Source organism: Corvus hawaiiensis, chromosome 6, assembly GCF_020740725.1.
Source record: "Corvus hawaiiensis isolate bCorHaw1 chromosome 6, bCorHaw1.pri.cur, whole genome shotgun sequence".
Classification (NCBI taxonomy): domain Eukaryota; kingdom Metazoa; phylum Chordata; class Aves; order Passeriformes; family Corvidae; genus Corvus; species Corvus hawaiiensis.
Genome location: NC_063218.1, coordinates 40,365,446 through 40,390,207, shown reverse-complemented (window position 1 = coordinate 40,390,207; position 24,762 = coordinate 40,365,446). Strand labels below are relative to the sequence as shown.

The 24,762-nt window shown below is 46.1% G+C and overlaps 2 protein-coding genes across 7 annotated transcripts in view; one reads left to right on the top strand and one right to left on the bottom strand.

The window, feature by feature from the left end:
• Positions 1–14,897, bottom strand: part of NR1H3 (nuclear receptor subfamily 1 group H member 3) — a 31,804-nt gene extending 16,907 nt beyond the window's left edge. Inside the window, exon 1 of one of the 6 annotated variants that reach the window (XM_048308316.1) lies at positions 14,796–14,897. The gene's annotated coding sequence lies outside the window, so the exon portion shown is untranslated. Of the gene's footprint in view, positions 1–3,240; positions 3,451–8,247; positions 11,391–12,931; positions 13,149–13,459; positions 13,576–14,306; positions 14,381–14,795 lie in introns of those variants that run through there. The other 5 variants (XM_048308320.1, XM_048308317.1, XM_048308319.1 and 2 more) reach the window with 5 other exon arrangements.
• Positions 14,898–14,983: 86 nt separating this feature from the next.
• Positions 14,984–24,425, top strand: ACP2 (acid phosphatase 2, lysosomal). Its single transcript, XM_048308314.1, has 11 exons — positions 14,984–15,137; positions 15,217–15,312; positions 15,388–15,474; positions 17,925–18,077; positions 18,416–18,514; positions 18,671–18,760; positions 21,021–21,153; positions 21,229–21,317; positions 21,930–22,036; positions 22,253–22,428; positions 22,511–24,425. Exons 1-11 carry the CDS (start codon positions 15,042–15,044, stop codon positions 22,645–22,647), a joined length of 1,263 nt encoding a protein of 420 aa, XP_048164271.1. The 5' UTR covers positions 14,984–15,041; the 3' UTR covers positions 22,648–24,425.
• Positions 24,426–24,762: the final 337 nt, after the last annotated feature.

The following is a 24,762-nucleotide window of genomic DNA, read 5'->3' as shown; positions in this document are numbered from 1 at the left end:
ACGCTGAACACTTCTGAAATGTGTTGCCATCAGCTTCACCCTACTCCATTTCTTCCATCTCCCCTTCTTTCCTGAGGCAACAGAACAACTCAGATGATCTCCAGGTCAGCACTCTTACAACAAGGCACTGCTTTTTTCAGAGACTAAAGGCTCTTGCACCTCATGCTAAATGCCAGAAACATTCATCTCTTCCTCCAGCAACAGTCTCATCCCACTCCCTCAGTTGAGTCCTCTTCTAAGTCAGCTGAAGCACTTACATATTCTTCTGGAAGACTTTGATCTGACCTGTCATCAACAGACTGAACTACAGAATATACCAAACTATTGTGCCACATTCACTGAGGACAAGTAAAGGAGATACCATTGGGCAGCACAGCTCATAAAGAAACCAAATGAGCCAGATGCAGTTACTGCGACACTTCTGCTAGACAGTGCTGTCTTCTCCCTTGTATTCCTACTTTGGTGCTTTCTGTGAGGAGTTTAAGGATCAGGCACCAAACCAGATGCAAGCATATCTCTGAAGAAACTGTACTGTGTAATACATGAATAATCAGAGGACTAGTACAACAAGCCCTTTACCTCCAAATAATGGACGCTCAGAGGAAAGAGTAGCTTTTTAGGAAGTTTATTTAAGTCTCTGTGATCCTTCAAAACAGGATTTATTCATCACAGCCCTGGCCCTGTAAATTACAGTATCCTACAGTTTCTGCCAAGGCAAAAATATATAGCTATGTTTCACTTCTCTAATGAATCACAAGCATGCACTCTGCAGCATGTCAGCATCAGCAGAAGAGACCTCACATTTGTGTACATATGCTAACATGACTGTGCTCACTGTGTGTCAACAGGACTGCACCTCTGTGCATGGGCCTTAATAGGCTGTTGGTGAACAAATGCATCTGACAGGAAGGGCTATCTTTCAGAGGTAACTAAAGCAGGGATATAATTTGGCATTTTGGCTTCTAATGTGTTCTGACACGCAATACAGATTCACATTGGGTGCTAGCATTTATCTCTGAAAGCTGGGCCCAGGGCAGTGCATAATGACCTCTGCTGAAACCTAAATGCACAACTTACACAGTGATGACGCTACCTTGGGTATCAAATGCTGGCTGCAGATCTAAATTGCCAAGAAAAAAACCCTACCTGTTAGACCGAGATTTCACATGACTCTACAGCACCAGCAGAGAACTAAGCCCCTTGAGAGGCACCACTGTTCCAATCCTTTCACACAGAATAACCATATTTTGTGACCTAATGTTCTTGCTATACTGTGTCTGGTGCAGCAGCCAGTGTGTTTTCACAACTCTTCCCTAGGAACTTGGTACTACCCTGTAGCTGACTCAAAGAAACAAAGATTATTCCCAGCTCATGTTGGCTCATTCTTCTTCCTTCCCTCTACATCATCATATTTCTCAAGAAACGCTGAAACAGATAGCAGGTCTATGAGTGAGGCAGAAGTATACATATAACAGGTTTCAATTAGGAAAAGGTTGAAAAAGATACCCTGTACCTTCCAAGACAGAAAATGAATCTGTCGCTTTGAAAATGAAGTAATATTACATGTGAAAACTGTCAAAACTCATGTGGAAAAATAATAACCTTGACAATGGGAGGGACAAACCATGAAAATGCAAAATGTGAAAAGCAGTGCAACAGGATAGTGTAAAGAATGATTTTGAACAGTATGTTTACAGAGAATGGAAAAAAACAGATCTGCAACTCTCAGGGAACAGACTAGCCCAGTGTCCCTGCTGTAAAGCCCTCTCTCAGAGAACTGCAGGGACACTGTTCGAAATCGCATTATCCATTTTAATCTCCCAGAAGCATAAAGGTAACCACAAACTGGAAGCAGTTTGCAATCCACCGTCAGTGCCAAGCTGATAAAGAAAAGCTCCTGATCGCTTTCATTTGCTGTCCAGCTAAACTTCATCTGACCATGAGCAGCTGAAGACTGTAGCACTGCTCTGTGAGCCTTTTAAGTTGTTGCCACCACTGACAATTATGCAGAAGAGTCCTACAGGTCACTCCCAGCTGCACAGCTGCATTCTGGTCTCTTGCCCTCAAGTTAAGGGTCTTAATTGCCACCTCTCCCTCCCTAGCTCTGAGTTTCAGATCTTGCCTCCCCCTATCCCCCGCCTTACTCTGGGTTTTACTCCTGCTGCTGACCAACTCCTTTATTATCCATAACTTTGCTGACTGCTGGCATGGCCTTTGCCCAGGCATTTGTCTCTCCCTTTGAAGTGGGCTCACTGCAGCATCCAGCTCTCACTGGGTTTAGTTTGGTCTCAACACAAGGCATGCTGTCTCCTACCCAGGTCAGGTATGGAAACCACAGCAAAGTTCAGAGAACAGCAGAAGTGACTAACAACTGAAAAGATTAAAATAAACAAATGTATGTCACTTGGTTGAAAGAGTACTGGGAAAAGAAGAAAGGTGTAACTCTGAAAGACGCTATGCCTAAAAGAGCACTGAGACAGGAAAAGTCTGGCTGTTACAGAAAAACACCCTAAAGCTGAGTACTGGGAGACTGGAAGTCTCCATAACTTTCCTTCCAGAACTAGACCTTATAATTACAACCAAAATGCAAAGAGTTCTATGGACATTTCTGAATCTGAACTCAATACAACTTAGCTATTCCATGGGTGGAGAGTATCTATTATTATAAATAATGGAAGCAACAGAAGTTCCAAGACAGTTTCACCCCACATCAGGCAAGAAGGAATACAGGACTGAAACAAGTGAACAAATGGGTTAGCAAAGTGAATTAGAATCTTAAGGCACAACTGTATGACCACATAATGCAATAAATCAGGGCAGAATAAGCCCAAAGTACTTCTGCTTGCTAAAAAGTCCAAACAACCTAACTTGTTCCTTGTCTACCATCTGCAGAGTACAAGATTTGTTTCTTTCCTGCAGAACCTGCAGACTCCCTCATTTTGGAAATATGGCTTCCCAAATTTTAAATCGGATGACGACAGAATGTGCTGACTGCAATCCCACCCAGGAAACTACAGGCTCTGCAGAGCTCACCCCTAACAGCAACTGTTTTGCCAGTCAGCTCTCTTGCTCACGTGCCTCATCCAGCAGCAGAGGCTCCCTGCTCTCTCACCTGCCTCTCATTATATCTTGCCTGGCAAAGGCTGGGGTTTTGGCTTTGCCCTTCCCTTCAACTCTTGGTTTCTGCCTGATCAAAGAGAGCCATGTCAATACAAGGAGCAAGAAGAAAAGAGAGCATACGTGTGACTACTTCCAGGGTGGGTAAGATCCTGAAATGGGCTGTGCCTTTATTTTTCCTCCCTCCCTCTCTCCCAACTGCCAGATGTCCTTGGTTCTGCAACTGATTGGAAGAGAAAGGAGATGGGGTTACTGGAGTTCATTCACACTGCACACAGGGCTGCTCTCGCCTCTCTTCCTGTTTGCAAGGAAGTATTAGTCCCTCTGACAAAGGGAGACAGAAAGAGGCAGACAAGAGGATAGGGGAAGAGGGAGAAGAAGAGGGAAGCGAAGAGAGAGAGGGGAGGGAAACAGGGAGAGGGAGGGAGTGATTATGGTAAGAAGATAAGAATTTTGCTTGGTTAATGAACTGGAAATGAGTAACGAATGATATCACCTTGCTGCCACGAAAGTCCTTTAAAAGGCCATTGACACAAGTTCCTTTGAACTCTGGAAAACAACACAGTCCTGATCTGGGTAAAAAAAATCTCTAGCCTCACTGGGCTTTCTACTGTCACCTCAGCTTTCAAGCTTCTGACTAACCTAGAGTACAGCCACCTCAGGAATGGCCAAAACCAGGGCATGCACAGGCTTACAGCAAGGAAGATGTGACAGTAGCAGCATCCGTCCATCTTACCCTCCCCTCCAAGCCATCCTGTAAAATCACAAGTCACCCCTTCTCAGTTCTGTCTGGCCAGGTGAGCTGAGAAGCCAGTGTCACAACATGGGGAGGGGACAGAGCACAGCCACTTTAGAGGGACACCAACTTCTGCAGCACCCACAGGGATGAACATGAGCAGAACTTGATGTTTGTAGCTGAACTGCAGTAATCCCCCGTGTCTGGCTAGGACTGACAGCTCAACACCATTATCAGCACCGACCTTCAGATGGCAGGAAGCACGACTGAGTCTCTGATTTTTCCTGTAGGAAAAATCCCATCTATTCTCCTCCCAGGAGGATGAAACACTCAAAGCAGAGCAGCTGCCCCCTCCTGCTAGCAGAAAAGCAAAGGGCAGCTTTGTGCCACTTCTTGGGAAGGGGAAGGGAGGGAATCCAGCCTGGGGCCTTGTCCACAGAATTTGTCAGCATCAACTACAATAGCAATTTTTCCCTGAGGAAATTCACTTTGAATAGGGAACAATATTCTTTTGCCAGTAGCACTCAATTTCTCCAAGCAAATTTAGCTATCCTAGCAGTAAGTCTTTTCCTCCTGCACATCTAAATGTATCCATGCAAAGGTGGTTTTGGCTTGCATGTCTGTTTTTCTTTCTAGGGCCCCTGTATTGGCTAACACTGTCATTCCTTCACATTTCTAACTACAGCACCTGATACACACATGACCAACCAAAAAAAAAAAAAAAAGAATAAAATCAAATGTGAAAAGTTTTCAAGCAACCAACAAAACTTCCTACTATAAAAGAATCTGCTTACTAACAAAATCCCCCTTCAGTTTGGAAAACTAAAGTTGAGATGTTTGCAGCTCATTATTCCCGCTGCTGACCAGCTCTTACACACGCTTCACGCACCAACAGCTCATCATATCCAACTTGTAGGCCAAAAATGCAATCTGACCCCACCACCTCGGTTTCTTTATAAATGCCACTGCATGACATCATGGAAATCAGGACCACAGACTCAGTTTCTTTCTGGGCGCCTTCTCTATATTTACTCAGCCATCAATATCTTGTTCTGCACAATTATACATAGCAAAACATAACAGTCAGGCATTCTTTGAAGCCACAGTTTTACAACCCAGAGTTTCCTTTGTCTTCCCAGAGAACAGAGTTTAAAAGAGACAAGAAATAATACTCAGTATCACTGAGATCAGAAGCCATGACAATAACCAACTAGGTCCGAAAAGCTGGGTTTTTTTAAATGGGGCTTGCATAGAAGTTGGAAGGGAGTGGGCAGAATTACAGAAGCCTCTCTCCTCAATAATTGTGGACCTTCTTTGGAGCACCACATTACAGCCAAAATCTTCACCACGGATCATACATTCCTCCTTTATGACCCTTAGTCCCACAGATGTTATAGCCCTGCTTCAGGGAAACATGAGTCTGACTCACAGCAGATCTGAGAAGTCATCCCAATGCTATTTCCAACCTGAAGCAAGAGATCAGAACTAAAAAGAAAAAGAAAAAAAGAAAAAATGAGAGAAGCAAGAATCAATACCCAAAATAACATGCTGGTAGTGGAGATGCAACTAGATTATGTCTAGAAAAGAACACTGCAGACCTTTTTTCTGCAGGTAGAAAATGATAATGATAAATAATCCCACATACTGATTTTTTTTTACCTGTTTCCTTAAAAAATTATTTCATCTCAACCATGCAGTAAGGGAACAATACTTCATGATCCATGCCTATTCTAGCCAAGCACCTTTATCAGCTGACGTCACGAAAGGGAAATCTCCTCAGCTCCCCAGGCTGACTCAGAGCATCTCTTCAACACAGAACCTCAAACTGCTGTTGACTCCTCTGAGCAGGAACACGGCACAGTCCATTCACAGCACTGAGCTACTAAAACAGATGAAGGCAAAAAAGAAGCAGCTATACCATTTTATCAGGAAGATAAGATGACAAAAAACACATAAAGCCACAGGATACATCACAGCAAAGCCAAAAAGAGAAACAAAAAGAGAACTTAGAAGCCCTCAACTCCTATCCCTTGTCCAGACCACCTTCTCTTTCAAACTGGTCTTCTCCATCCTCTACCAGCTATGACACTAGAGAACATGAAGAATAGAGGCAAAAGAGGAAAGAACAGAAGAGAAGAGCTGCTTACAATAAAATTGTTTGTTCATTTTTCTGACTTCCTCCTTTCCTCCCACCCCAGGAGTACTTCCATCAGCATGCTGCACATCACCATAACCGATACAAGACTGTTTCTAGAAACAGCCTCTTAATAATGTCTCTATATAACACTTCGTATCCAAGCTCCATTCCACCCAAAAGCATCAATCAAAACAAATACTACCGTTCACAGGCAAACCAGAAATACAGTACTGGATTGCAAAACAATTAGGAAACTCATTAAGATTCCCTTCAGGGCAGTAGGGGAAAAGCACCAATTCCCATTCATAGAAGTATCATCCTTAGATGTAGCACAGAGGTCAGGAAGAAACTACAGTACTACAGAAATATCCATAATAAAGAACACATCAGAGGGATACTGGAACAGAGTTTTAAACTGCTTCAGAGTAAGCTTGACTATTAGTCTATTCCCCACTCAACCATCATCAGGGATCTATTTTGACAGGTTTTGCTAATACTGCTCTTAGAAGAGCAGGACGAGAGAGGCAGGGTTGCAGATGTACATATCCAAACCTAAATCAGCCAGAAGACTGCAGCAGAGCAATAAAGGATATCAGAAGAGCTGCCAAGACACAGAGTGAAGACTGGCAGAGGGGTGCAGGTCAGAATAAAGGACTATTAAGAGCTTTGTTGCAAAGTAAACTTGCCCTGCTTTTGACTACTCTTCTGGATTCTGGCCTCTATGGGCTATTTCTGCTTTGGGGTCATTGGAACTGAACCCTCACAAGGTACAGTATCAACAAAATAAGGAGGACTTTTCTGAATTTTATAAACCCACCAGGCAGAAGCTAGGAGGGAAGGGTTAAAGGTCTGAAAGTGAGAGAAAGATCTGTGTGACAGGAAGGGAGCATGTGAGGGGGCGTGTGACAGGCTGTATAGCAGAATGTGTGTGTAGATCTCATTCCCTTCGAGGCTCTTGGCCAAATGTGGAGCTGAACTTTCTGCAGACTTTGTCCTGCCAAGTCATGTTCCCTTCTCACACTGCCTGACATCACCACAAATACTCAGCTGGAAAATAGTCCAGAGCCGGACAGAGTCCACCGCTCAAACACCAGCCAGTGAAATGGCTGCACTCACAGCACACCCACCAGATGGGAAAACAGAGCCACTGACTCTCCTCACAGGTTGTCTCCAAGCACCCAGGCCCCACCCTCATCCATGCAGAAAGAGCCCTATGAAGGCACAAAGAGACCAGAGGTGCTAACAGACCAATGTTTTCCTATTGCCCCAACAACACAGCACAGAACAGACTGATAGTCTGCATAAAGGCTCTAACAGAAAAATGCAAAAGAACATAACCATCAGACCATCTCAGTTTGTCACAAGTATCCTGCTGCAAGGAGTACAGTCTATTATCCCCAACTCTGGTACAACCGTGCCACAAGAAGGAAGCCATCACACATCACCCATGGACAAATGAGAAGCCTGTGATCCTGCAAAGACTGATGATCCAGCAGGGTCTGCACAAAGCCAGCAAGCAAACATTATCCTCTCAGAGTGCTCCTATCACCTTGACTTCTCAGAAATAAATGCAAATCCAAGATCAGGGCTGCAAAATACAGCACGTGTATGAGCGTGTGGGAGTAGGCAATGGGACTAAGCCAAAAAATGGCTCCATTTCTTATTTTGATCCTTGTGTCAAGTAAGAAGGGTGTGGATGGCCCACTGATTCTGGGACACTGCTAAAGGCACCACCCAGAGCAAGTATCAGGGAGTAGCAGCGGGAGATGATACTGAAACAAGGGAGAACAAAGTCTGCAGTCTCTTCTTGTTTTTTTCTTCAGCCCTTACCCCAAGTTCTGCTGCTTAAAAGCAGCACTTTAGAAAATGCCCTTAAAGCACAGTTGATAGGGAGAAAATTCATACTTTCTTCAGGCAAAGGTTTCTCCTTTCTCCACTCTTGTTCCATTTCTAGAAGAACAAACAGCAGCTTGGGAGCTTTCTGCAGACCAAGGAAAAATTTTTCTTCAGTCCCATGCAGGACAGAGAGCTATGTCCCTGCTTTTCAGACACACACAAATAACAGAGACTACATTGTATGATCCATAGTTATTTTATATCTTGCATTTTAAATTTTTATTTTTCATTTTAAAACACTCCTCACAACCAAAGTTCCCTCTTCCTTTGTTAAGGAAGGGGTTCTGCCACCTTCCTTAAAGGTGCATTAGTGCAACCTTGCCTGTCCACATGCTATATGGATCTTAAATTATATCCTTACCTGGGACTTCCTGTCCAGACATGCAGGTGTCTGAGAATGTCCACCTCACCAGCTGTAAACACAAAAGCCATCTTTTGAATTTCTTCCTGGCCCTTTCACAGAAATCAGCATATTATTCATTTCCTGCACACAATGGCCAAAGGTGGGAAGCATTCAATCAGAAGAGTGGAACCACAAAGTTGTTTGAGGGCCAGGTGACAGCTTCTCCTCCTACTCTTGGAGCTTGCAGCTGGCTGAGCTGCCCTGCCTCGGTGGCACTTCTCATGCAAGCCAATGCACGCTGCTGAGGGCTGCCCACAGGACTGAGTGTGCATGTGTGCCTGCATGTCAAGGCATGCACCACCACAGCAAGTCTCAAAGGCTGCTCCAGTGCAAGTTCACGTGCCCACACAAAGCTGCATGTGAGTTTCTGCCGGTATGCGCGCAAAAAGCCGCTACGTGTGCCTACCTGACAGCCTGACTGTGAAATCCTCCAGCAAAAATCCCTGGCAAGGCATGTGGAGTCCTTTGGGGGCTGGCACATTTCTGCATGTATGTCCCTGGCAACCAAGATACACTACAGAGCTGTTACAGAAGCCTACCTGTTTGCCCTCATTTCATAAGAGCTCTAGATGAGACTACTTAAATTCCAAACATGTTCCTTTAAATGGGTTTTACATACAGCTTTTAAGATTACATTTGTGCAATTTATTTTCTAAGTTAATGGTAATCTGTGATGAAGTCTAAAACAACCATTTAAACAAACACATGCACCCCTATTCAAGCAGGACATGGCTACTGGAAAATGTCTAAAAAGTCTAATTCCTAAACTCAAGAAAGTCACTAAGTCCACAGAAGCCACTGAAGTACAAAACAAATCTTTCTTAAAAAAGGGGGGCAGAAAGATTAGTTTCTCCAATTCACTTATTAAATTAGTTCAGTTCACTCAAAGCTGGTGGAGGCAGCATAAAACAGGTGGGAGATATCTCTCTCTTACAATCTCCGGGATGATGAGTTATGCTCATTCTAAGATCTGAAAAGAGACAATTACCAAAACCAACCAGTTCATTCTGCTACGTACAGATAACACTACCCTGATAGAATCAATCATTTAATAGCACACTACAACAAGCATATTTTCTCTTATGTATCCAGTGCATGATTTGTCTGATTATAGTAGAATTATAAGAAAGTGCATATTTCATTTGACCTTTTTATTCAAATGCAGTTTTGTATAAGTCATGAGGAAAGAAATTCACCCAGTAAATACAGCTGACCGCTTTGTAATGTAAATACTTACTGTGATATAATAGCATAATTGGATACACAGTATGGTCCTGTTTGGTTAAGAAGCAGTAATAGATGAGCCTAACTGATTAGACTAAAGCTGCCTTTTAAGAAATTATCAAATGCAACATGAAGTTTAAATGAATTATTTAAATCACTAACTTTAATCATGATTTCTATCAGCAAGTGAGAAGTCTTGATTTAAACCAATAGACCGTGTTTGCCTCATAGCTGCAGTGGGACCAATGGGCCAACACTGCCCTGCTCCCGGGAGGGAGAGAGGATACAACTTCCAACCCCTGCTTATTTCAAGAAATTTTATGAGCATATTTGCCAATATTTTTTTAAACCTTTAAACAAACTAGAAAGCCTTACATGCCAGGAGACACCTACTCTCCTGTCAGTCATGTGCTTTAGCAATCAGTCTGATACTCAACTAACATCTTATTTACATCTCGGAGAGGTTTCTATGAGTACACAATACAACCTGACTCTGCAGCCCAGCTTTTAAATTGCTTCAATTCTCACATCCCACGAGGTAGTTCTCCTACTTAATCCTCACAGGCACTAGTTCGGGTCTGCTCAAAACAAGAACTAGATTTCTCATTCTTTAACATTTTCTCTTCATTTCTTCACCAACTTCTTACTAAATAAACATTTATCTTTTCCCCTCCTTAAACCTACTGGGAAGGTCTGCAATGCTCTGCTCTCCTCTGTGCACTACCTTAGTTAACCTTTGTCCTCCCCAAATAAGATTGTTAAGAGCTTGACAGGGCATACTTCAAAGTGATTTATAATATTACACCAAAATTATGTAAATCACATTAACATTTTCTTTTTGACACTCCATAAACCAAGTAATTTTGCTTTACAGGAAATCTGGTTTTGAGATCTCCAGATATAAAAGTACAAGTTACACTACCTTGAGAGGTGTCTCCCTTTTAGTGGGAACGCAAGAAAGGAATCTATGTTCCAAATATGGAAAAAAAAGTATTTGGTCCTGAGCAGAAAGTCACACAACAAAACTGACACAGGAGTGCTAAAGGAAGACATTGTACCATTTGTAACTGATAAATTTTTAAGGTCTGACTGAACATGGACAGCCTCTTTTAATTGAACAATATTATAAACATCTCTCAAACCTAAAGTAACTACAATGAAAATGCTAAGTCAAACATCATAGTTGTGTACTAGCAGAAGTATGGTCTAATGACCAAGTTCAACCTGTTTACAGCCTTAATGCAGACCTGTACCTATCAGAAAGAAGCACTCCCCTGAATTCCCTCCCAGGATGAAGTTCCTTCCCACCAAGAGAATTTCCACAGCAAGAGAATGTGGCTCTGCCTTCCTAAGTTATTATGCTGTAAGGAAAACAAGTTAACACATCCTACAGCAGATCAGCAGAACATTCTCCCCCAATTAAACAAGGTATCTTTGTACAGAATCATGAAATGGTTTGGATTGGAACAGGCCTAAAAAATCATGTAGGTTCCACCTCCACCAACATGGACAGGATCACCTCTGAGAGTTCTGGAAGACTAATTTTTTTCCAAGACTGTCAGGTGTGTGAATCTCATTACTTTGTGGGGGAGGAAAAAAAGGGAGAGTGACAATCTGATAAGCTTTCCTATTCAACATGCAAAGACCCACACATCTGCAACAATGACACTTTCACAGCAGCTGCTTCCAGAGCAGAAAGCAGGATCATCCTTCAATGCACCCAAGAAAAAGCACATTATATTCTATACTCTTCCTTAGGCAGATGGGATCACTTCTGAAAAACAGCAATAATTAAAGATTTTAAAATCAAAACTTGAAATTTTGAAAACTGTCCATTTTGACAGCCATACAATCACAGACCAGATCTGATTATAAGAGAGATACTTCTGAGATCTGAGACCATCACCAACTGATCAAACATTTAACAACAGCAAAATATTAATTCTTCCGTTTACCTCAGAACAAGCATGCAGAGTTGCGAGGATTAATCCAAGAGAAAGGAAAAGAAAGTCATAGCAATCAAATGCACTTTAACACACTGGAAACACGACTCTTCCTGCAGGTGTAAGACAGGGCTAAGGCAGCAAACTCCTGCTCTGCATTTGTACGGCTGCATGCCCGTCCTGCACAGCCTCCGCCTGCCTTCCTGCACAGCCAGCTGGTGAGGGAAACATGCTGACAAGGCACAGGGAGCTGCAGCAGCAGTAACTGGAAACAGCAAGCGACGGCAACCCCAGGCACACTGCCAGGACACACTAATTCTGTGATAAAGTTTCCTGTCCCTATTTTTTTTAGATATATATAGTCCCTGCTGTGGTACTTCTCCCTGCATCCCTTCACAGCACGAGTGTTGCGCAACACGAGTGCAAGTTTCCTCCAGCAGCTACAGAACTCCCATGCAGCTCCACAATGACCCATTTTCTGTCCCCACTCAGGCTGGTTTAGGTTTTTTCCCCCCACCTTTTATTTTGGGGGTCTGGGAGAAAGTTGTTAAATATTTTCACTCTGGTTTTTCTCCTGCAAAAGCTGGCATTCCTGTATGAAAAAGGATGCATGGGCATACGCATGTGTGAGAAAGAAGTGCTAGATTTCAAAAAGGGGTCACACCAGGAAGCCAAACAGTCAGTCTGCCCATACAAGCCTTGCAACAGAGGTATCTTCTGGTGAATACGCCACAGGTATGATGGCAAAGAAGTCTAGCAAGACAAACCTCCACCTCGCCCTGGCACAATGTGTACCATGTCCAATGCCCTCTTTCCACAGCCCAAATAATAGAAGGGTTGAGGTCAGCAACAACTGGCTGAAGTTTCCGAACAGTTTTTGCTTCCATAATTAAAATGTAAGGAATATCCTCAGGTATAGCCTTCTCTCTGACACCCAGGAACAGAAGATCAACTCCATGAACCTTGGAACAAGAAGCAGATCTGAGAGGACTCTTCCCTACTGACAAACATAACCTGCAGTCATAGCCAGAAACTGTCTGACACAGCGATCCAAACTGTTAGTCAGAAACATGACTCAGTGTTGGAGACTCCCTCAAAAAAGCCTTGCAGGGAAGGGCCCAGCTATCCCTTTAGGAAAAATAAAAGAAGGGAAGCAAGTCTGAGGAGACAAAGCATTTCTCTATCACCGAAGATCCAAGGTTTGCTTCCGGCCTGTAACAAAATCCTGTCTTAACAGATCTGTGGACCTTAGCACCATAAGCATCGGTGAAATGGCACAATGAAGAGTAACCAGCAACGTAAGCAAAGTTACCTTTTAACAGCACCATGCAAACTGACAGACAAGTTTCTGTCCTGGAAAACTCGCGACCTGGGTTGACAGGATGCAACAGGTGAATGACATAGAGAACTGCAAGTTGAGAGGAGAGGAAAGCTAACAAGTTACCACAAAGCAAGTAAACATCTCCTGACAGCACCTCCAGAGAAAGCAGACAAGAAACCCGGGCTCTTCAGATGCTCGACAACAGCCAGGAGAAACTGACACCGCTTCCCAGACGCCTCCGATCCCCTTAGCAGAGGGACTCTCTCCGACGGCGCGACCGCGCAGTCCCCGCCAGCACACACCGCGCATCACAGCCGGCGCTGGGCTCCGGACCCAGGCCGAGAGAGCGACGCCTTCCCTCCCGTCCGCCGGGCCCCACTCGGGGGACGCCGCCGGCCCAGCCCGCACCCCGCCATGCACCGGGCGCCTCAGCGGGACGGGCCGCCGCCGTCCCTCTTCCTTCCAGCACCTTCCAGCGCCGCCCGGCCCGGCCGGTAGCACGACGCGGGCGGGCGGCGCTGCGCCGCCAGCTCCGGGTTCCAGGGAACGCTGCGGCTCTCGGGCCGCCGCAGGCCGCGGGGCGGGACAGCGCGTCCCTGTCCCCCGCCGTGAGTCACGGCCCCGCGGGCGGCGAGAAGGAGATGCCGCCGCCTCCACAGCCAGAGCCAGCGCGAAAAGTTACCGGCGCGGGCCGCGGCTCCCGGCGATGCGCGGCCGCCGCCCCCCGTGGCGCAGGTGCCCGAGCCGCGGGCGGGACGGGCGGCCCAGCCCGGCCCGGCGCTGCTCCCGGCGCTCTTCCCAGCGTTGTTCCCGGCGCCGCGGCGGAGCTGCCGTGATGTCACGCGGGCCCGGGTCACGTGCAGGCGCCGCCCGCCCCGCTCCGCCCCCGCGGGTCCTGCGGGATGCGAACGCTCCGGGCCCCCGCGCGGTCCCACCGCCCGGGAGTGACCTGAGCCTGGAGCCCCGTCCCGCGCCGCGCCCGCCGGCCTCACCGAGCCTCCGCCGCCTGGCCGCCCTCAGCTCAGCCCGCAGGAGCGAGCGAAACCAGCAGGAACAACAGAACAGTCCCAAAGCAGGTGCCGCAGGAACAGCGCGCACTCCCCCTCCGCAGAGAGCCTTTTCCTTCCAGCACCCCCCAACAACCTCCTCGGTGGTGCGGTATCGGCAAACAAAGAAAAAAATACAACGCGGCTTCGTGCTCTCCTAGAGATATGAAAGAGAATTTAGTTTAAATTCACTAAGTATTCTAGCATGAGCAAATTAAACAGTTATTCAGGTTAAACAGCTGAACCTCGTGTATTGCACCAACCCTGCCCTCTGCTTCACAAACAATTTGGCCCTCTTATTAAGACCCGACACACAACTTCCTAAGGCTGCAAACTACGGAAAGTTTTAAGTAAATAAACAGGTACAAAAGAGCTGGGTTATGAGCCGCTGTGCGTCATGACTCCCAAGTTTCTTTGCAAACGCGAGTGTCATGTTTCCTTCTTTTCTTAAAAAAGAAAAAGCTGAGAACATCATACACTCACCTCCCTCTATGCACTTTTGGGTGGAGCTAAGCACTAAATATCATTAGATTCGTTTTACTGCCTATGATTTTTCCCTCTACACGGCACCTACGAGATCCTCGGCCAACGATCCAGCGGATGCACAGCCAGCAGCAGAATCTGGGTTTCCTCTCACACTCGTCTAATTCGACCAAGTTTCGTAAGGAACTACCAAAACTGGGCAAAACCCGCCAACGCTGGGCAGCCTCTTTGCCAAGAGCCAGGAGCAGAAGCAGCTTTCTACTTCCACACAGACAGGCATCCTCAGGCTGATCCAAGGGATGCTACGATTAGCGACCCACGGCGCCGCGGCTGCCGGGCTATGCGTGCCAGGGCGCCTCCCCTACTCCTGTCCACGACTTTACGCAGGAGCACACGGACAACGTCAGAACACTGAAACCTCGTGTCCTACAGCGAAGCCGCGGCGGGGGTGGGTGACACCGCTGCGCCTTCACTCCCCCCCACTCCTACCGAGCGCCTCCGCGGCTGCAGCCCGGGACGAAGCCTCCGCAGGGCTGACAGCGGAGATCAGCGCCGCCACCCCCGCGGGCCCGACGCGGCCGCTCAGGGGGCTGAGCGGGGCCGTCCCGCCGCCGGGATCCTCCTCCTCGGGGGCGGGCACAGCGCCGGGAGCGCGGCCGGGGCTGTGCGCTGCGAAACCGCTTCCGCGCGGGCCCGCGGCCGGCGGCGTTCGGTTCCGGGCGGTGTGCGAGCGCCATGGCGGGCGGGAGGGACGGTGCTGTCCTGTTGCTCCTGGCGCTGTGCCTGCAGCCGCCGCCCGCCCGGGCCCGCAGCCTCCGCTTCGTGACGCTGGTGAGGGGGACGGGGGAACGCGGGGGGAGCCAGGCCGGGCCGGAATGGCCGGGCTGGAGTAACGCGGTGCCGCCCGCAGGCGTACCGGCACGGAGACCGCTCGCCCATCAAGGCCTTCCCGCGGGACCCGTACCAGGAGAGCGCCTGGCCCCAGGGATTCGGGCAGCTCACGCAGGTGCGAGCGGGGCGGGGCGGGCGGCGAGGGCCGGGCCGGGGTTCGGACCGCCGGTAACGCCCGGTGCCGTTGCAGGTGGGGATGCGGCAGCAGTGGGAGCTGGGCCAGGCCCTGCGGCGGCGCTACCGCGACTTCCTCAGCGACACGTACCAGCGGCAGGAGGTCAGTGCCAGCCCCGCGGCTCGGGGAGCGGCGCTCTCGGCCGCCCCACGGAGGGCCCGGGCCAGGGCTGCGGGTGGCTCCTTTGGGAAGGGAAACGCCGGCGCTTGGCGTCCTCTCCAAATATTCTCGTTCCTTAGCCCTTTCCCACCGCAGGAAGAAGAAGGGCCCAAGCGCAGCCTCTGTGCTGAGCCTGGCCGCGGGGCACGGATCGGCCGCGTCTCGGCGCTGCCCCCGCAGCGGGTGCGAAGGCAAATCCAAGCAGAGTTGTGAGACTGTTCGAGCCGCCCCCTCTGAAGTCCAGGGAACTAAACAGTAATGTGTGTTGTAGCTGGTATTTGTTTCTTACTCGAGCTCGTAAGATTTTTTTTTCCTGCTACAATAGCTCACAAGAATGCAGCCCGTGTTGGCCCTGCCCTCCCCAGTGCATTCGAGGTACGATCTCACCAGACCCTGTAGATACAAGTAGTAGTTACAGGCCAGCAATGACCCTCTCATTTCCTTTCACCTGTAAAATATTGACAGCTTCAGTCCCCCAAAGCCATTCATTCCCCTCTCTCTCATTAGGATGTTCTCACACTTTATAATAGTTATTGAGAAACTGGTAGGTTCTTTTGAAAGAAGTCACAGAGCCCTTGTGGAACTATGTATTAAGCACAGGGGAAATTATAAAACATTTTTAAAAGTCAGGAAATCGAAAATTCTCCCAAGTACCCCTGCTAGTTAATCAAACAGGTATTGAGTCAATTGAAACATGAACAGGTGTCCAGACGAGAGGCTGGTTCAGATGGACAACAGGCAGCCAAGACCCAAGACCCCTTGTCCCACTACAGACTCTGCACCACCTCAGTTATTTTATCTGAGCTCAATTAAGCTGATTGAACAGATGGGGCAAACTAAGAATTCCCATATGCTTTTCCTTGTTTCTCTCCTTCTAGGGCTTCCCAGTAAGAATCCAGCTTATCACAGTTCAGATTACATCTCTTTGACATTTGCTTCATCAACAAAACTTCCAGCATAGGCTGAAGCACAGATCCTTTAACTATCCTCAGTAGTTCCTTTCCAAACATACTTCACTCTGATACAGCTTTTGAGTTGAAACTGTTTTCCTTCTCTTGCTTGAGAAAGAAAAACAAACCAAGACATGTGCAAACAAAAGCTGTTCTGCTAACCAAGCCTGAACCCTTGCTCAAGTTGAGCAACCTCCCTTGTAAGAAGTATTGCCTCTGGGTGACACCATATGACCGTCTGTCACCTGACTCAGCGACAAGCTGGAGCCTGGCAAAAGGTGCTGAAGAAAGCATGTACACTGAGGGCTTAATTGCTTGGGGGTTTTATGACACTTCAAGAATTAGATTCTTATCTTTTAAAATATTTCCTTTTTATTTCTTCAGAGCTCACCAAGGATAAAAGCAAACTTGTCTAATGAGTAGAGGGTCAGTTTTTTCAAGCCACACTTAAAAGTGCAGGCCCACACAGGTAAAAGTGAGTGGACACTGATGTCAGATAAAAGACAAGTCGGGTTTTTTTTCTTGTGACTGTAAAGTTTCTGAGGTACACTTCACATGAGAGAGATTATACAGAGTATATATATTTTATGTTTCCTAACATTTAAAAAAAAAATCCCTATCTTTACATTACATTTCATTCTTCAGGCTTTTTATTCTTGTTTCGGATCGAACATGCTGTTTTCTGGGACATTCCTTTTATGATTTCCTGTTGTTCCTCTTGTTTATCACTGCTTTCTCTCCAGTTTCCCCTTAATTGTTTTCAGTACACAGATACCAGAATACTAAAGTTTTGCCATTTTGACCTTCTGAACATTGCTGTATTTTTCTCATTTCCCCTTTTTTCTGGCTCAGGTCTCTCTCTTCTGAGCTCTAGAAAGTCTTGGTAAAGTCTTGGCCCATTAATCCCAAGAGCCCACTGATCAGATAAAATCCCAGCCCTCCCTGTTTTTGTTTTCTTTCCTGTTAGTCAGATCACTCTTGTCTTCGTTTCTCAGATGGAAAAACTGAGGATTGAAGAAGTAATTTCTTTTCCTGAGCACAGCTGGTCATTTCTAGAACTGAGATCAGAATGCAGGACTTTGCCCCAGTCCTGCTCTGCAAATATAGTGCATTTTCTGTCTGTGCCCATAGTTTTCTGCATCTTTTGTCTTCCTCTTCTCTGACTCATCCTCAGACTCCTTTCTGTCTCTAACCTCTTCTCAGGGCACCTGGGTATCCCACTGATCCAGACCAGACTGCTCCAGTATTCGACAGCAGATTGTCTTTGTGTGTGTCCTTACAGCTTTGTCCAGGCCGATATCAGCAGGCTTGGTCCTGTTCCCTTGCTGTCCGTGAGCAGCTGCAGGGCACTTGGCAGCGTTCCTGGGCAAGTGCATTGTCCTGTGCCTGAGCATCACCACTTGCAGGAGCGTTACTAATGGTGCACTGTCCCTGTCCTGGCAGATCTTCATCCGCAGCACGGACTGTGATCGGACACTGATGAGTGCAGAGGCCAATCTGGCAGGCCTCTATCCCCCAGGAGGAAAACAGATGTTCAACCCTAACATCTCCTGGCAGCCTATCCCTGTGCACACAGTGCCTGAGTCTGATGAAAGAGTAAGTTAATCTCAAGGACATGTATTGACTACTCAAGTAGTAGTGTCCAAAAAATATTTGCTACAGTCTTGATTCAGATTGTCTTGAATGTTTCCTGGGACCTACCTTGCACAGGTTTTCCTATTTTCAGAAAAAGATGAGAGAATTCAGGGGCTGTGTTCACTCACCACGTGAGGTGCCAACACCACAGCAGACCACACATGGTCTGGACTATGTCAGCAGGCAGTGCTCCAGGCTGTTTATAGATGCAGTCAGGGTTTCATTACAGTTGTGTGTGTTTACTGCGAATTCTGTACTCCAGCATTCGTGGTGACCTGGCTGCTCTTGTCTCTGCCCAGCTACTGAAGTTCCCTTTGACCCCTTGTCCACGGTATGAACAGCTACAGACTGAAACACGGCACTCAGCAGAATACATAAATAAGACCAAAGAGAATTGGGTAAGTAATGATGTTTGCATGAGATAAGATGGTTCTAGGCTTGTAGTTATCACCTCCGTATAATCAGAGCTCTGAGAAAAGGGAAGGGATACCAGTGCATATAACACAGTATGAGATTAGACAATTGAGGGCCTTTCTCTTTTCTCAAACCTACAGCAATTCCTGCAGATGGTGGCAAAGGAGACTGGGATCCGGGATATCTCTCTCGAGAGTGTATGGAGTGTGTATGACACCCTGTTCTGTGAAGTAAGTCTGGCCATCATCTTACACCCACTGGAATCTGGTCTTTAGGATTCACTGGATTTGGTGGAAATTAGTTTACAAAATCCCATGAAACAACTTTTCACCCTACAATTAGAAGTAATATTCTAATTTCAGAATAATACTACTCACTAGAGGCATGTACCAAGAATTACCTGGTTTTGCACCCTACAACCTCCCACTCTGTAGCTCAGATATATATCATGTCAGAGTCAGAAATAAGTCCCACCTGCATAAGAAATATCTCTTAAAAGTCACTAGAAAATTATTGCAATCTGAAATCTTTAGATCTCTGTGGACAAACCTAAGTCCAATAATGGAGAAATGAGATCTCTGCAAACTGAAGAAGCATTAACTTTATGATTTAAGTTGGGACCTTAATTAGGACTATTCCTGGTGCTACCTCTACCTCTCTGTTACTTTAAATCAATCACTTTTCTTTCTGTGCTTCTGTTAATGCCGTATCTAAAAGAAAATAATGCTATCCTAAGTTAAGTGGGATTCACTCACATCTGTTTTTTGACCTATTTTAAGGTCCTTTGTCAGAGAAAGACTCTAGAGACAGATGTTACCCTTTTACCATCTGGGGTGGGGCACTGTATATTCGAGTTGATTTCTGTTGAAAGCACATCTCATGAAGACTTAAACACAATCAAAAATTGGATTAGCTGTGCTATGATAATACTAAATTAAAAGTCACATATCCAGGAGACTTAAAGTTGTTACATACCAGTTTCTCTGTGTATAACTGTACAGCATGATGACATAAATTAAGGACATCTTTCATGTCAAACCAGTGAATTGTGGACGCAGTAAACCCAAGCATTTTGGTCCTGTGTCACACTAATTGTATGGATGTGCAAGACTGCTCTGCTCGCTGGCAGTGGTATACAGTGGTGTGCACTATTTTGGGGGTGTAAAAGATAAATTAGCAATGGAATTGCACTTTGCTGTATAAAGTAGCAGCTTGGGTTGCTGCAAGCTGAGAATGTTCCAGTCCAGAGCTGCATTGTACTACGTGAATTTGCCCTTTGTATCACAAACCCAATTTCCTGTCTTGTAACAATCACAGTGAATCAACTTCTACTGATAAAAAATATCCTTTGGTCAGAGAGAGCAAGAATTTCAAATCTTCTTTATTTTCAGGCGGCACTTGAGCTTGCATATTGGGCCTGGAAGGCCAGCTGACAACTACTATAATCCCCAAGAACTTGGAGAACAGCCCACTGTCCCAAAACAAAACCAGAATGTTGTTAAGGAAAGAGTATTTCTCACTCAGAACTACACCCTCAGGCTAATTGGTCTCTTCAGCTCCTTTGGTCTTCCTCCTTTTTCTAAGTCATGCAAACAGTGCCCTGAAGAGGACTGTTTTTCTCACCTGAGCCAGTAGAGTCATTCTGGCTCTCTGGATGGAGACAAGAAAGTCCAAGAAACAGCGGAACTTACCTGCTGTTCTCTTTGTAAATTAATGAAGAACTAACTATGTAAGCTGCTGATGGAATTTCTCTGAACCGCTCAGACAGAATGGGCCCTTAAGGATATTCAGCCTCAACTTCTGGAAGTCTAATGGGATGTGGCATAGAAAATTGTTCTCAGTAATGCTGGGAAACCACAACTGCTGTTTGTCTGCCATTATAACCAATCCTTTCATGTAAAGGGTTGGCTGCAAAGCAGGTTCTTCTCTTGGTTCCCAGTTCTTGGGCTCCTGGGTTTGAGTACAGGGCTTTGTCAGTGGTGCATCCCACTGTTATGTCCATAGAGCACCTGCTAACTTTCTCCACTGTCTCTTTCAATGGCCCTCAGACCCTCCAGGGAAACAGGTGCAGGTACATCAGAAACCCTGAGTTTGTGTTCACTCACTTATCTGGTTTTTTTTTTCCCCTCTTTGACTGCATGCCATCTGCAGGGCAGAATCAGTCACATGTAAAGTAAATGCCCTAAGATTATTGTATCAATTACAACATAACCTTGCATTCCAGCTGTGCTTTCACAGAAATGTAGCTCCTAGGTTCTAATCTTTATTCTTCTCATTATTTTCTGAAACAACATCAAAACCCACATCTATTCTTTGTATGCAGCATAGCAGTGTGAGTTCAGAAGCATAAATATGAAAGGGGCATATTGCTTATTTAGAATAGTGTAGGAAAGCAGCAGCAGTATGGGCAGGTCTCCAGACACCCTCCCCTTCTCTGTTTAATCTGCGACCTGTGCTACCTGCACATGAATATTCTGTTTCTCTTTCTAGCAAACACACAAAATGGATTTGCCTGCATGGGTGACACCAGATGTCATGACTCAGTTGAAGCAACTAAAAGACTTTGGTTTTGAATTTCTGTTTGGGATCCACAATCGGGTAGAAAAAGCTCGTCTGCAAGGCGGTGAGTGCACCAGAGAGGGAGCCTCGTGCTGCTCTGCCTGGCTTTTGCCTCTTACCAGCTGTTCTCTTTCCTCAGGGGTCCTGCTGGATCACATAAGGAAAAATCTAACCAAAGCAGCAAATGTTTCTGCCCATCAGAACCTAAAACTACTTGCCTATTCAGCAGTAAGTCAGAGCTGGGGCTAGCTTTTAGCCATCTCCTCCTGCTTACAGGGGATTGGGGCGTGGTGATGTTTTAACCCTTTCTAGCTTCCCTACAGCTCATACAGTGATCAGGACATGCATCTTTGCCTCTGACTGGGTGGGAGATGCAGTATCTGGCATCATTCTTCTGGGATCCCTGAGGAAAATTCCCAGTGTGTCCTTGTTGCTGTTAGCTCAGGCTCATGAATGAGACTGGCAGACTTTGGGGAGCCACTGCTCTATTTATTTGGTAGATGGGTTTATGCTACTCAAATGTGACGTTTCAGAAGTGTGGATACAGTTATCCCCTTTCCAGTAGCCTGCTGCCTGGGAAGTCACGCATCTCTTCCAAACTGCTCTCTAGAGATTAATTCTCAAAAAACAGTGCAGGATATACATGGCTGTTTCACTTCCCCCCCTTCTCTGGCACCTGCACAGATCACTGCTCTAGCAGTACAGTTCCTCTCCCATTTTCCAGATGAAGTTAGGAAGGTGATGTCCCCTCAGCACTGCCTTGTCCCTTACTGGTACAGTCTGAGCTGCCCTGCCACATCCCTAAGGGTGACTGATTTGGTTTTTTTCCCTCTTTCTCAGCATGACACCACACTTGTGGCACTGCAGATGGCTCTAGATGTCTACAACAAGATCCAAGCACCATACGCCTCATGTCATTTATTTGAGCTGTACCAAGAGGATGATGGGTGAGGGCTGCAGTAAAGATGTCTGCTGTGATTTCACCTTGAGGGTTAGATACCTAGGCTAGGCTCCACTCTTGGGACGTGCAATCTTGCTCCTTGGGCAGACTCTCATGAGGAAAACTTATCACCAGAATAAAGGAAAGGGTGTGGACACTGAGTTTTTGGGAAGGGATGACTCAACTAGAGAAAAAAAAAAATCTTGCTGTGTTTCATTTTCAGTAACTTCTCTGTGGAGATGTTTTACCGGAATGAGAGTGGGAAGGAACCTTTCCCACTGACAATCCCTGACTGTCAGCATAAATGTCCACTGCAAAGGTTCTTGGAACTCACAGATCCTGTTGTTCCCCAAGACTGGGAGCAAGAATGCAAGGTATCAAGCAGCATGCACGACACAGGTAAGCCCAGGCTTGACCAGAGTGTGGCAGAAGGGGAAAGTCTGGATGATACCATGCTGACCACTTACTTTCTCCCTTACAGAACTCTTTGTGGGTTTGGCTGTGTGTGGATCCATTCTCCTTCTCCTTATTATTCTCCTCTTGACTGTACTCTTTCGCATACAGTCTCAGCCCCCTGGCTACCGGCATGTTTCCAATGAAGGTGAAGAGCAGGCCTGACAGTTGCTTCAACTCCTTCCCAGGCAGTAGGAGGGAGCTGTGTTGCCCCTAAGGATGATTCGGCACCTTCAGTTACTCAGCATTCTTCTATTTTGGCCTTTGCTTCCCAGAACAAAGCTGGACTTGATTGCTGAATGCTTTCTAAAGGTGACATCCGTTAGTAAGAACTGAGTAAAAGAACTGAGCTACTCTAAGGAAATGACACCGTAACTTTGAAGCTAATATACTGGTGCACCTGGTCTTCATACAGCTTACCCAGTCTGGGATTCCCAGCATGGCCAGTTTCACGTTTTCCTCCTTTCAAGTGACTGTAAATGTTACCACTCACCATGACTGTAAATGTTACCACTCACCATGACTGTGGCAGAGAAACTTGGGCCTCCAGCAGTTGCCACATCCAGATGCATTTCTCTTCAGGGTCAACCTACTTTGAGTGCTTTTCCCTCACACCATAGTGCTGCTGATGGTAGGAAGGCTGGGCTTCAGCTGAGAGTGCAGCTTACCAACAATGCACCAAGACTCATCTACTGTCCATGCAGTGGGAACTGCTGCGGATGATGGGAGACAAAGTGCTTCTTGAGGTTGCTGTCAAGTAGTTGCTGCTGGCAACTGGGTTTTTTTCCCTCTTCACATTGTGTCTCAAGAGAGGACTGGATTGAAATCAGGACAAGACTGAAAACCTAGCAGTTTTCAATCAATTCTAGCATTTGGCTCAGAACAGAATCAGGAGTAGAACCCAAAGAAGCTCTAAGAGCTTCATGAGAGAGAGAGCAATTCCTGTGACCATAGCAAACCCACACTCAATTTCTTGTGCAATGTTGGCTCTAGAAAGGAAAGTCCCCCTAGATAAGAAACTTGGTTTCTGTCTAAAGATCTCAAATTTGAATTTTACTTCCCACATCTGAACTTCAAGGACCTACTAAAGGGAGTATGCAGTACTCCAGGCAGTCCAGATTTCAGCCCAAGGAATATGCTTTACTTAGCAGAATGTTTTTATGCTGTAATTAAGAGATGTAGCAGAGCTGTTTACCTAAGACTAGACTAAATACCAAGTTCTATAGTTTTTCTTCCTATCTTCCCTACTGGATGGACAACAAACAAACATTAAGAATCAGAGTTGGCAGGTGACTGTGGATTCCCTTATTTGTCATACTTGGGCATTTTGTCTGAAGTGTGTTTCTTTCTCCAGCTCACTGCAGCTGCTGCAGAGACCTTCATACCAAGTGCTCACCACCTGCTTTGTAGTTTCTGGCAGAAAACAAGAGACTGCAGCAGGCACCAGAAGCACAGGCTCTTCACATGGTGATACTGCACATTCACTTCCTACTTTTACTTCTCTTTCTGGTGCAGTTCCCTTCCCCTCTTGGATGCAGAAGCCAGTTCTTAGGTAATGAACATTTCCTTTTGTTCCCCTTAAGGAGTACCGTGGGGACTTTTCTCCACACCGTAATCGGCATCTGCCAGCATGGGAACCCTAAATCAGCAGAAGCAGCTTGCTGTTCTCAGCATCTTCCTCACCTTTTTGTCCTCTCAAGATACAAACTAGGTCTCCTGCACAGCAAGACAGTCATAAAGAAAAAGCTACTGCCTGTGAGAACAGGCACAAGAAAGAGGTAATAGAAAGTGCATTTAAGAGGACCAGACCTGTAATTTTTAAAGGCACCAAATTTTGCACACACAGAGAAAAGGTTTCTATGATGATTTGGACATTTTGACTGTGAATGACTTTCTGTACTTGTTCCAATACAATTCATTATTAAAATCAATTTAGCACTGAACTCTTCTCTTCTTCTTCTCTAAGAGTTCACAGGGCTAGCACTGGTGTGCTCAGTGTTGGAAAGCAGGCAGAATTTACTGCAGCATACCCCCTCCTAAAGGAATTCCCTGTTTCACAATTCCACATGTAGCACAGGGAGATTTGACATCAACTGGTTTTGACTGCAGCAGCTGTGCATAGATACAGCTGATGATGCATCCTGTCCAACTTGGAGGGATCTGCATCACACCCAGTACTATGACTGCTACTTCTACCACAGTTGTAGGTCTCATATCCCTCCTATAGAAAGGTCTCAAACTTCTCCGCTACAAAAGTAGTTCAGCAGTGTCCTCAAAGCA